A 13,132-nucleotide genomic window follows, 5' to 3' on the forward strand; every position below is an offset into this window, starting at 1 on the left:
AGTGGTGTCCTCAGTGCCCCTTGGTGTCCTCAGTGCCCCCTGGTGGTTCTGAGCGAACACCAGTTTACTGAGTTCACCCTGGTGTCCTGAGAGCCCCCTGGAGGATCTGAGCACCCCCTGGTGTTCTGATCACTCACTCTCTGGTGTCCTGAGTGCTCCCTGGTATTCTGAGCATCCCCTGGTGGTCCTGAGGGCCCGCCATGTCCTGAGCACCCCCTGGTGGTTCTGAGCGCCCCCTAGTGGTTCTGAAATCCCCCTAGTGTCCTGATTGCCCCCTGGTGGTTCTGAGCGCCCCCTAGTTTCCTGAGTGCACCCTGGTGTCTTGAGAGCCCTGGTGGTCCTGGGCGCCCCCTAGTGGTTCTGAGCCCCTTAGTGTGCTGAGCGCCCCCTGGTGGTTATGAGCACCCGCTGGGATCCTGAGCACCCCCTAGTGGTTCTGAATTCCCCCTGGTGTCCTGATTGCCGCTGGTGGTTCTAAGCGCCCCCTACTGTCCTGAGTGCACCCTGGTGTCTTGAGAATCCTGGTAGTCCTGAGCGCTCCCTAGTGGTTCTGAGCACCCTGGTGTCCTGAGTGCCTCCTGGTGGTTCTGAGCACGCGCTGGTTTCCTGAGCGCCACCTGGTGATTCTGAGCACTCCCTCGTGGTTCTGAGTGCCTACTGGTGTCCTGAACGCCCTCTGGTGGTTCTGAGCAGCATCTACCATGCAGTCTCCTGTCTCCCTGCAGGGAGTTTTGTGTCTGAGCTCACATATATGTCCCCTCACTGTCTCCCTCACAGTAATACACGGACTTGTCCTGGGCTCTCAGTTTAATTATCTTAAAAGAGAATCTTCTGAACAGTGTCTCTGAGGACTGTTAATCTTCTTTGTACTGAAGGAGAGTCCCATTGAGAACTTCCACTTGAATTACTGTTATCTCCCACACCAACCCTTGTCATGAATCCTGCTGGACCAAACTTGTTCTGTTTTCAGTGAATCTAGGGGCTTTGCAGAACAGTCTGAGAATTCTTCGTCTGTAGGCCCTGTCTGACTCCACTAGTTAACTTCACAGAGGACTTCTGCACACACACAGGCAACAGACTGAGAATAGCAACACGTGGAGCAGCCACAGCTGAGCCTGATCCACGGGGAACCTGAATATTGAGAGTGATTACAAGAGAAGCCCAGATCAGCACAGACCCAATGGTGTGGACACTGAGGAAGGGCACAGATGTGGGATGGCTCCTTACCAGGACCTGCAGGGGAACAGCGGAAGAGCTGTTTTTCATTAGCAGGGGAGGGGCCTCAATTCCATGCCTTTCTCCCTGGGGACATTTGTGTACTGCTAAGCAGGGCTCATCCCATCTATATCTCTGGATTCCAGGGAGGGCAAGGTCAAAGGATTCCTGGGACTGGATGTTCAGTGTTGATCTGCCCATTATTCTTTCTTTTTCTCTTATGTGGACCCTGTTAGTATATCTTTGTAGTATCAATGCTTATTGACAAATAAGTACAGTAAACAAAATAAACCTTGCCCAGAGGAAATGGACATCTGCCTGTAGGCTTTGCAATTAGAGCTGTAAACCACTGTCCTTTACAATAAAGCAAAGTCTTCTGTTAGAATTTTGAAAAGGCAGATGTACTAATTGTCAGAACTGGAGTCCATAATTACCTCTATCCTGAGCTCATTTTGCCACACAACAGTTCAGTTTCAGATACATGTGCTTGTCTGAGGAAAAAGTAAATGCAGGGACATTTGTGCTTATCTGAGGGAAGAGTTCACGTAAGAACAGGTCTGATTGTCTGAGGGAAGAGTCCACATGAGGATGAATTTGATTTTCTGAGGGAAAAGTCCATGTAGAGACACGTGTGTGCACTGTTTGATGGTAAATACCCATTCACAGACAGTGTGTGCCTGGACTGAGCTGGAGTTTGAGGGAAATTTTTCTCAGTCGAGGGAAGATGTGAATCTTCTGGATTACTTCCTTGTCAGGAGGGAAACTTGGTTGCACATGAACCCGATTAAAGAAAGCTCTCGGCCAGGCGCCGTGGATCACGCCTGTAATCCCAGCACTTTGGAAAGCCTAGTTGGGCAGATCACAAGGTCAGGAGATTGAGACCAACCTGGCCAACATGGTGAAACCACGTCTCTACTAATAATACAAAAATTAGATGGGCATGGTGGCGTGTGCCTGTACTCCCAGCTACTCTGGAGGCTGAGGCAGGAGAATCGCTTGAAACAGGGAGTCGGAGGTTGCAGTGAGCCAAGATTGTGCCATTGCACTCCAGCCTGGCAACAGAGCAAGACTCCATCTCCAAAAAAAAAAAAAAAAAAAAAAAGGAAGAAAGAAATAAAAGAAGGTCTCTTGTGAATGGAAACATCTTATATGCAAATAGGGAAAGTTACCTCATTCTTTGTTGCCTTGTTGCCTGCATCTCATGCGGTTCCTTCCCCACACTGCTGTTATTTGATATTTTACTTTTATACACTCTGCATTTTATCCTGGGGTTCATGATGTGCTAAATAATTTTGTAAATTGTATATATTTAGATTCACACTTTACATCATAAAATTGTGAGACTTAATGAATTATGTCATGTGTTAACTACTGCAGATTATAAAAATTTTCACTGTTGTAAACAAGGCCTGTTTCTCCTAATGCATACACTCTCTCTAAATTTCTAGAAAATCCTCATATATTTATGTGATTTACAGTTTTGTCTTTTACAGAATGTCAAATAAAATGTACACACCTTCTTCACTGAAGAAGGTGGCACATAAAGTTTCTCACCTAGATAACTTCAGAAGTGAGGGAGTTCTGTAAATCTAAAGTATAAAGAAACTGCACTTAAACACCGTATTCTAGTCGATAAACATATTTCCAACAGGGGTACAAGTTAACAGTTCTAATACCACTATGCAGGTATTCCGAAATTGTACAACGAATTAAATGAATGGCATATGGTGGGAGGGGGTTCCTCACTTTGCAGTTGGTGGTTACGCACAGGCAAGTATGGAAGGCTAGAAACATCCATGTGGCATCATAATAAATTGTAGATGCCAGTGTTTTCTGAAGTTTGATGTAACAAAGGCACAGAAGATAAGGTACATAAATAGTTTAGATGTGCCTGTAAACATGGGTTAATATATACACGCACATTTTCTAGGCCTGTTGGCTTAGAGATCCTAGAAACACTGACACCGCATTAACAACACACACACCCAGTATCACAATTTTGTATTTTAATATAATTCTCTAATACCAGGAACCAGAAATCCTTGGAGAAATAACTGATTCTATGTATAGAACATATAATAAAGAAAATGAGCTTGGACTTTCTTTTAATACCAGGAACTAGGAACGTGTTCAAAAACAAAAGGATGGGGTGTGCTGTAAGGATGCAGGATCCAAACTAAATGAGATCACAGCACCTAATAAAGCTGTGGTGATTTGAGCAATAAAATCAATAATGCAGCATCAGATTTTCTACATCGTAAAAAATAAACATTAATGAACCAACACGGATATTAACAGATAATTAATGATGGCTCATGCCTGTAATCCCAGCACTTTGGGATGCTGAGGCGGTCAGATCACCTGAGCTCAGGAGTTCAACACCAGACTGACCAACATGGAGAAACCCCGTCTCTACTAAAAATACAAAATTAGCTGGGTGTGGTGATGCATGCCTGTAATCCCAGCTAATCGGGAGGCTGAGGCAGAAGAATCACTTGAATCTGGGAGGCAGAGGTTGTGATGAGCAAAGATTGCACCATTGCACTCCAGCCTGGGCAACAAGAGAGATACTCTGTCTCAAAAAATAAATAAAATAAAATAAAAATTTTTGAAAAAAAGGATATTTTTATTCAGAGGAATTCCAAACATCTTAATAATCCTCCCATAAAGTAGGTGAAATTTAAACACTTATGCTGTAATTGTGGCCTGAGATTAGAGAGAAGAGTTTTGTGTTAGGGTTGGTTTCATAATTAGTTTTAGATATAATGCGAAAAGTATAATCTCTGAAAAAATAAAATTATCCAAGTTTACACACGCATGCACACACACATGAATGTGTGTATATACATATATATATGCAGAGTATTTTTCTGCCACAGACACTGATAAATCAGGGAAAAGACAACTATGGATTTGGAGAATACACTTGCAAATCACATATTTGTTAAATGACTTCATGTTAAGTTGGTAATTGACTTTTTTAATGGGTATAAAAGGAAACTTACGAATGATCAAAAGAAAACAATGAAATTAAAAATGAGCCAAATATCAAAATAGACACTTCTTCACAATTATATAAGAATAGTTAAATATGGAATTTTAATTACAGACATGTGCATTTAAACAACAATGATATACCACTACTGATCTATTAGAATGTTTAAAATACACAATACTCATAGTGCCAAATGGCAATGAGGATATGGAAGAATGAGATCTATCATGCATTGCTAGTATGAAACCAAAATCATAACTGCACACTATGGAAAACATTAAAACATCTTGATATTTTATATAATGGAGGTAAATGTTAAGTTAGAATGTGATCTAGCAGCTGTGTTCCAAAATATTTACAACATCGATTCAAAAACTCAAGCTCACACTAGTATCTTCAGAGAAATTCTTGTATCAGTTTTATAAATTTGATTGTTTTTCACTCCTTGAATTTTGCTTACAGAATAAACATTGGAAAATTTCTCAAATAATGAGTGCATTCACATTTCTATTGTTCCTTTTCTTCAATGACTTAACCTTACTTTCTAAGAAAGTCTTCAATCAAATAATCCCTGTCATCTCTTCAGCCCCAGCACAGCTGCCTCTTTCCTCAGGCTTTCTGACACTCTCAGGATGTGGGTTTTCATACTGTGTGTCTTGCATAGTAAAACACAGCCATGTCCTCAGATCTCAGGCTGCTCAGCTCCGTGTAGGCTGTGGTTGTGGACATGTCCCTGGTCATGGTGAATCTGCCCTGAAACTTCTGGGCATAGCTTGTGCTACCATCGCCAGGGTTGATCCATCCCATCCGCTCAAGCCCTTGTCCAGGGGACTGTTGCACCCAAAGTATACCGTAGCTGGTGATGGTAAACCCAGAAAAACTACAGGAGACTTTCACTGAGGCCCCAGACTTCCTCACCTCAGCACAAGACAGCACCAGCTGGACCTGGGAGTGGGCACCTGTGGAGAGGACACAGGAGTGGATGAAATTCTTTTTGACTGAAAAGAGTCCCCTCCTCATCCCTGGTACTAGGTGGTCATTTTCCTGTAGTTGCTACCACCAAATAAAGGATCCTCCAGTTCCAGTCCACGGTGAGGAGCTGTGTTCTCAGCTGCTTCTCTAGAGGAGGGACATAGTTGTTCGGTGATGCTCTCAGGGCACAGGCATATCCATATTTACTTCAGTGTATCTCAGGTTATTTGCATATTCATGGGACAGGGCATTTCATAACTCAGGACCTAATCCAGGATAAGAAAGGGAAGATAAATGACACATCATCCATACAAGAGTGAGATGCTGATGGTCCAAGTCATAATCCTGCTTGAGGAAATGCATGTCCTGCTCCATTTCCAAACTCCTTGTGAACAGAGGTACTTTTAATGAAAAACAAGCCTCCACAGGACATGTTTTTCACTGTGAACACACCTTTGATTAGCACAGAGACCACCTCTGTTATTTCTGGGACCGTCACTGTCCATGACACTGAGCAGGGGCTTTGGACTCCTGCTGGTCTTAGGCACCAGCACAGTTCACTGGTGACTCTGAGAAACTGACTGCTGGATGTCCCATGTGAGTGTCCAGCAGGTCCCTCTGATATTTGGGGTGCTCTTAAGACAGTGTCTCCAGTGCTTGGTGTCCTGAGATCCCAGTCTCTTCAATAGAAATACTGTTGGTTTACAGATTTGCCCTGTGATGTGTGATTAGAACTGATTTTCTCATCTCACAGACAATAGGAATCAGAAGATGAAACAGGAGTTTGGAGTTCTTTATGAATTCATCGTCTGAAAATAATTACCAAGTAATTTGTGTTTTGAATAAGTTTGGGTTTTCTTTCCTACTGCATTTATGAGAATTTTGTGAAGTGCTTACATACTTTCAGTTCATATCCATAGATCCTCATCTTTACATATAGGTTTCCCACTCACTTGGTCTGTGCACCTGCCACACTCTCAGATCCACCTCTGCCCTGTCACTCACACAATGTAGGCAACATTACTTAACACTGAAATCTTAGTTCCTTATTCATAGAAATATGCTGCCTCCAACAATTCTGTACACATTGAATTAGTAAAATCATTCCCATCTTTCATATTCTCACTATTAAGATATTTATAACCGTAGAAACCCACTTTAAAAAATAGTTCTCATTCCATGTCTTCGGTATTGAATGAGAACTATTTTTTAAAGTGGGTTTCCAGTTATAAATATCTTTGTGAGGTTGGGGGAGGGAGAGCCTTAGGAAAAATAGCTCATTCATGCCTGGCTTAATACCTAAGTTATTGGTTGATAGGTGCAGCAAACCGCCATGGCACACAATTATCTATTCAACAAACCTGCACATCTGGCAGATGCATCCTGGACCTTAAAATAAAAATTTAAAAAGTTCTCATTGCCTTAAGTTCTCTGAATGGTTATGATGTAAAGGGATACATAAAGGCAAATCAGCAAGTTGTTGAACAGTTTTGTTTTGTTTTGTTTTTGTTTGTTTCTTTTTCTGATAAAGGAAGACCTAGACTCTGAGAGGAAACCTCCTCCCAAGCCTCCGGTGCACCTGATCCGGGGCTGGAACCTGTGCTGTGTGACTCCTGAGTGCCCCCTCCAGCTCACCCCTTGACTTGCAAGAAGATTCCTGCCGGGACTCAAAGCATTTCCCCCCAGCATCTCTAGACCGGCGTGAAGTGGCTGTATCCTGGTTTAGAATACTCCTTCAGTGACACCATATACTTTTGATAGCATCTCTTGAAACAATCAATTAGCCCTACTAAACCTATTGAACTCTGCAGGGAGACCCAAAGCAAGGATTCTATGACACAGGAGGGAGCCTCCTCTCTGAAGCTCCAGCTGCACTGAATCAGTGAACCCACAATGCACAATGAATCCAAAAACTTGCAGGAAATTTTGGAGTGCTTTGTTTCTTCCTTGGGCTGTTGCAGTTGAATGTTGTATCCGAGAGTACCTGCAGGTGCAGCTAATTTCACACTAAAGCCAATCTCTATCTACTATTCTAATAACACAGATTTTCCCTTCTTATTAGTGCCTAGCCTAATACAAAGTGCCTCCTGCACTGATATTAGGCCCAGGTCTCTGACTTTTTTTCCTAGAAATCTAAAGCCAACAGGATACAAGTGGAGACTGGGGAAGTGCATGCAGGTTGTTATTTTCCTTTTCTGAGCTAGGAACCCTGCAAAGGCCCCGTGATAAAAGAAGCTGAGGTCCATGAAGGCGTTTTCAAGACCTTGGTCTTAAAAATGGTGATGGCAGAAGCTTCAGATTGCTCCACTGTCCTTGTCTAACTCTCTGCCATTGTCTTACAGTTTCCCTGTGTTCTCCTCAGAGTTTGCGCATTGCCACACTTTCATCCTTCATCCAGAGCCATCATCCTGATTAGAAGGGATTGTGTGGGACAGATAAAATACCTGTGTGACCCTTCATCTTGGACCTCAGATGACCACCTTGAAGAGGGCACTCCTGCTTTGTTTCCATCACACACATGGTATTAGAACTGGAAAGTATGTGTAGCTTGTTTTAGAATTTATCTTAATTATGTTACATTGGATGAAATTAGAATTAGTAAGTGACACTTAGAAATTTAGTTGAGGACATATCTAAGCAAACTGTTGATGGTGTGTCTTCATTTCTCCCTGCTTATTATAGATAAAGTGAGAGGAGAGAGGTAAATTAAAGAGGAAACTATTGACCAATGTGGAATCAGGTACTTTAAAAATAAAGGAGTTTTCACATCTTCTGGAAACCACATTAAATTAAGCAAATTAAGGAACTTTAAGACATTTTTCTGCATTCTAGAGACAGAAAATGAAAATTCTGCAGCAGATCATTTTGCCAAATAGGCAGCTTTAAACTAGTTTGTAATTTGACATAAATATGCAAAGAAAAAACCCCAGGTGCAAATAAGAAATTATAAAATTTCAATGTTTAATGACTGGTTAAGAGAAGCTTGAACTAACCTTATTTTGATGAATCATACCTCAAAAATAAAACTGTGTCCAGTGGTCCAAATTTTCAAGGGGCTACATGAGTGCATAGTTTCTACCTCCCTTACCTGTGAGTCCTGGCACAATCTATCATCCTCTAAAACCTAGGGGCCACTAAGAACAGACAGAAGTTTGAATACTATGAAGTTTTGAGAGACCCACAATTACTGTCTGGGCTGATTGGTGAGGGTGATCTCTATGAGGCTAGTCTTTGAAGAAGTGTATGATGGCTTTTGTTATAAAGAACAGATAACAACAAAGACAGTCAAGGAAAATGAAGAAGCAGGGGAACATGGTTCAAACAGAAGAACAACCTAAAGGTCCATAAACTGACATCAATGAAAAGGAAGAACATGGATTACCTGATAGAAACTTTAAAGTAAATGTTAGAAACATGTTCAATGAGCTAGTGGCAGCATGCAAGAACAATGTGATAATTTTAATAAAGATAAAACATTTAAAAGATGACTAAACAAAAATATTGATCCTGAAGAATACAGCCAAAAATTTTAACAAGATTTTAGACCAAACTAGATCAAGTAATAGAAGAAAAAGTAAACTCAAAGAAAGATCATTTGAAATAGTATAGACAGAGAAGAAAAATTTAAGTGAAAGAAATAAAAAAGAGTTCAAGACTTATGGGCCAGGAAGGACACTGAGCACTAAATTACACATTTGAGGAGTTATACAAAGACAAGACAAAAGGGGTAGTGAAGGAAGAGAGAGAGAGAGGGAGAGAGGGAGAGAGAGAAGAGATAAATTATTCAAAATAATAGCAAAAAATATTTCCAAATTTGGAGAAGGGAAGCAAATATTCATCCACAATGAAGAAGCTCTATAAATTTTACATAAGATAAACCCAATGACAAAAAATGTGACACAGTTTAAAACCACATTGCTGGAAATAAAAGAGGTTTTAGAAAACAGAAAGAAAAGGAACATTTCTCAGCAGAAGGTTTTCAGTTCAGAAGGCACAGGGATTATATTCAATGGTGTGTGGTTTAATGACAGAGGTTCTTTTTGAGAAATGTGCCTCTGGGCAATTTCATCATTGTGCAAGCATCAAGGGTGAATTTTCACAAACCTACAAGGAATACCCTACTACACACAGGGTATGTGGATTAGCGCAGTGTTCCCAGACAACTAACCTGTACAGCATGTTACTGCACTGAACACTGCAGGAAACGGAAACACCATGGTAAGTATCTCTCTATCTAAACACATCAAAACATGGAAAAAGTTTAGTGAAAATATGGTATTACAACATTATGTGGCCATAAACATATATGTGGTCTCTTGTTGACTGCAGCATTGTTACGTGACACATGACTTTACTCAAATTGACGGGCATTGGGGAGGACTAAAAATAAATAAAACCCTGGCAAGACGAATCTTTACCATGTAAATCCTTTTCAGAAATGAAGATTAGATTAGAACTTTCCCAGACAAAAACTAAAGGAGTTCTTCACCGCTGGGCCTGCCTTAAACACCAAAGGGTCTCAGCTAGGTCTGCAGAATAAGGATGTAGCTGCATCAGCTCCATTCTGGCCTCTGCCATGTGACAGTTTTGTGTGGATTTGCTTTCTACACCCTCATGACTTTTTTCTCTCTAAACTTCTAAATTCATTCTCCTTTTAATCTGCAGTTTATTGAAAATATTCATATTTAGCTTAGAACATAAAAAAACTTTGGAAAAAATTCATCTTAAACCCACCAAGTCTAATTAACTCTCTTCAGGGATGCCCATTTTCTTCTTGTTTTCCTATAGGATATGGCCCTTGTTTCTATCTCAGTCCAGTCCTTGTTTTCATATGCATGAGGTATGCAACCATCACATGCCCAGGAACACCTTGGAGGAACGTATCCTATCATCCATCCCTTCAGCCTTCATGTGCACAGGGGCCATTCTTTCAGCTGTTGTATGCTTTAGGATTTTCCATTTAAAAGTGTTTTTCAGTAGCCCCCCAAAGAAAGTTCTTGGACCTCAAAACATGATGTGGTGTTGGGGGCATTGACAGCTAAATTTCACTGAACGTATCTTCTGCCCGTGGTAATTGGGGAAGACTGGGAAGAAGGTAACAAAACTCTGACCCCATGTAGCTCCTCATTTAGCAATAGATTCAGCGCAAGTTTAGAAAGTTGAAGAGAGAGTAATGTTGCTGTGGTTTTCTGTGATATAATAAGGAGATAGCAGAAGATGGTCAGTGGTCAGTTTCCATCCAGCTGGTACTCATTGTTAATTAGTTAAGTCCTAATAAAGGATAAAATGCAACATTTGTGACAAAGCCCCAGGGCTTGTTTAAAAGACCTTGTCCCAACAGGGACATGACAGCTTTTATATGAGAGCTACTGATTTTGCCTTATTCATGTGAAAATCTGAGAGATGTGCCCAGCCTCAGGGTGCTGCTTTTCCCTCCAGGAGACAGAGATAACAGAGTTGTATGGTATTAGCCTGTCTGCGTCTTCGTAAGAAGACAAAAGGAGTGGGTGGCTTAAACAACAAATATTGATTTTCTTACAATTCTGCCGTCTGAATGTGGAAGATCAAGGTGCTGGCAGGGTTTTTTCTTGGTGCGGCTTCTTCCTGGCTTGAAGAGGCCCACCTTCTAGTGCACTATGTCTCCACGTGGCCGCTTCTCTGTGTGCACGTGAGAAATGAGAGGTCTCTTTTGTCTCTTCCTCTTCTTATAAAGACAACAGGTCTATTGCATTAGGGTCTCACTTATGACCACATTTAACGTTAATTATATCATTAAAATTCCAATATAGAGCCATTGGATTTAAAGTTTCAGCATATGAATTTCAAAAAGGGCACAATTAAATTGATGACACAAATCAAGAGATAGTGAGAAGCATTACTATATATATATATATATAAATAAGGTATAATGGGCCATGCAGGTACTTGCAGGAAAGTTCTTAGTAATTGGTGAAACTTCAATTGTAACAGAAAAATTTGCCTTACTCCTTTCTTTCCTGGCACAAGGATGTGAGGAAGTAGAATCACAGACAATAAAGAAAGAGGACCTCTACGGAAAGCTGAGGTGCTGGCGGGGAGGGAGACGACTGAGAAGATGAGCAAGCCCAGCTCACCCTGCACCTGCTCCTGACCCGGCCTTGTATTCCGTGAGCTCCGCGCGCCCCCTGCTGGTCCTAAACAGCACCTGCGACCGCCCCCTCCGCCTCCCTCAGGGAAGTTTGTGTCTGGGCTCACACTCACCTCCCCTCACTGTGTCTCTCGCACAGTAATACACGGCTGTGTCTGCGGCGGTCACAGAGCTCAGCTTCAGGGAGAACTGGTTCTTGGACGTGTCTACTGATATGGTGACTCGACTCTTGAGGGACGGGTTGAGGTAGTTGCTACCACCATAATGGATATGCCCAATCCACTCCAGCCCCTTCCCTGGTGGCTGCCGGATCCAGCTCCAGTAGTAACTGCTGATGGAGCCACCAGAGACAGCGCAGGTGAGGGACAGGGTCTCCGAAGGCTTCACCAGTCCTGGGCCCGACTCCTGCAGCTGCACCTGGGACAGGACCCCTGTGAACAGAGAGACCCACAGTGAGCCCTGGGATCAGAGGCAGCCTCCCATATCTCCATGTCTGCAGCCTTGAGACACTCACATCTGGGAGCTGCCACCAGGAGGAGGAAGAACCACAGGTGTTTCATGTTCTTGTGCAGGAGGTCCATGACTCTCAGAAAGCATTTCCCATGTGAGCAGGACCCTGAATTTAAGGAAATGTGTGGTGGCTTCCTGTGGGTACCTAAGTGAGGATTTGCATGTGGGTGGTGCCTTTGTACGGAGCAGTGAAAAGGGATGAGAGAGGCGCCGGTCTTTTGGGTTCACGCTGGGAGGAGAATGCTGGCTGTGCCCTTTGAGAACTCAGTTCTCTTCTTGGGGCCTCCCCTCTCCAAGCCCAGAGTCCTCTTCTTCCAGGTAAAGAGATGTGCTGAAGGAGCTGGTCTGAGAGATGAGTGTGATCATGGATCAAGGACAGATTTTGGAATAGGGTCAATACTCTTCAACCCTTAAAGATTCATATAAAACCAACCACACACCGAGGTTATCTAAATTGTCATTTACTATTTCAGACACATTGAAACAACAGCTGAATGTAATAATGGCAGTGACTTCAAACAATACTGGATCCATCCAATGTTTATTGTAGTTCAGAACATCCACCATGGTTATAGGGAAGCTCACTGTCCCTGGAAGTGGGTCATTTTTTAAAAGCACCTGAGAGCTGTCCTTCTGTGTCCTTTTGAAATTTGGGATTCTGTCTGAGATCTCAGGAGAAGGCAGTGGGACATATCTCCATGCTTCTCAATGTGTGACCTTGAAGATGTGGCCTGGCCTCTAAACACTTCTGATTGAAAATAAGTACATTGGGGATTGCAGTGAGAACTTCAGACAAAAACTCTGTAACAGGTCAGCACTGGAGGATAGTCTCATGAAGATCATTAAGATTAGTGCGATTACCTTTCCTGGGAACCAGAGAGGACCTCTGTGATCCCTTCCCTCTGAGAGCACAAGGAACTCTGGTCCTTCCCTGACAGAACACACTTTTGAAACATGACTGGATAATGATACTCAAGCCCAGAGTCCTTACCCACATATTTATCATTTCAGATCCATCTGTCTCTGAAAGACTTTCTCCTCCATTGAATTGCATGAACATACCCTAGGATGTGCGGTATTGCAACTTGGGCATTTGACATTAGTTTGGTGAATTATATAATAAATAATCTATCTCCATGGATGTGGGTAATGGGAGAGTCATCAGAAGTGTGATGTGTTTTAAAATCAGGACAAACCTGGGCTCTCTTGTTAGGACCTGAACAACTGGGCTGACCTGTGGGACAACAGAGGGAAAGAGACAGACCCCACATCAGAGCCAGGTGAATTCCTTACTTGCCAGATGGTCTCTGGGC

At 42.4% G+C, this 13,132-nt stretch overlaps 1 gene segment (V, D, J or C); it reads right to left on the minus strand.

Annotated features, from left to right (window-relative positions):
- LOC100440146 (immunoglobulin heavy variable 4-59-like) overlaps nucleotides 1–11,900 on the minus strand; it is a 24,937-nt gene extending 13,037 nt beyond the window's left edge. Inside the window, 2 exon segments of the V gene segment in view lie at nucleotides 11,423–11,740; nucleotides 11,824–11,900. Coding sequence covers nucleotides 11,423–11,740; nucleotides 11,824–11,890 — 385 coding nt within the window.
- Between the last annotated feature and the right edge of the window lie 1,232 nt (nucleotides 11,901–13,132).

The sequence above is a fragment of the Pongo abelii genome, chromosome 15, assembly GCF_028885655.2.
Source record: "Pongo abelii isolate AG06213 chromosome 15, NHGRI_mPonAbe1-v2.0_pri, whole genome shotgun sequence".
NCBI lineage: Eukaryota > Metazoa > Chordata > Mammalia > Primates > Hominidae > Pongo > Pongo abelii.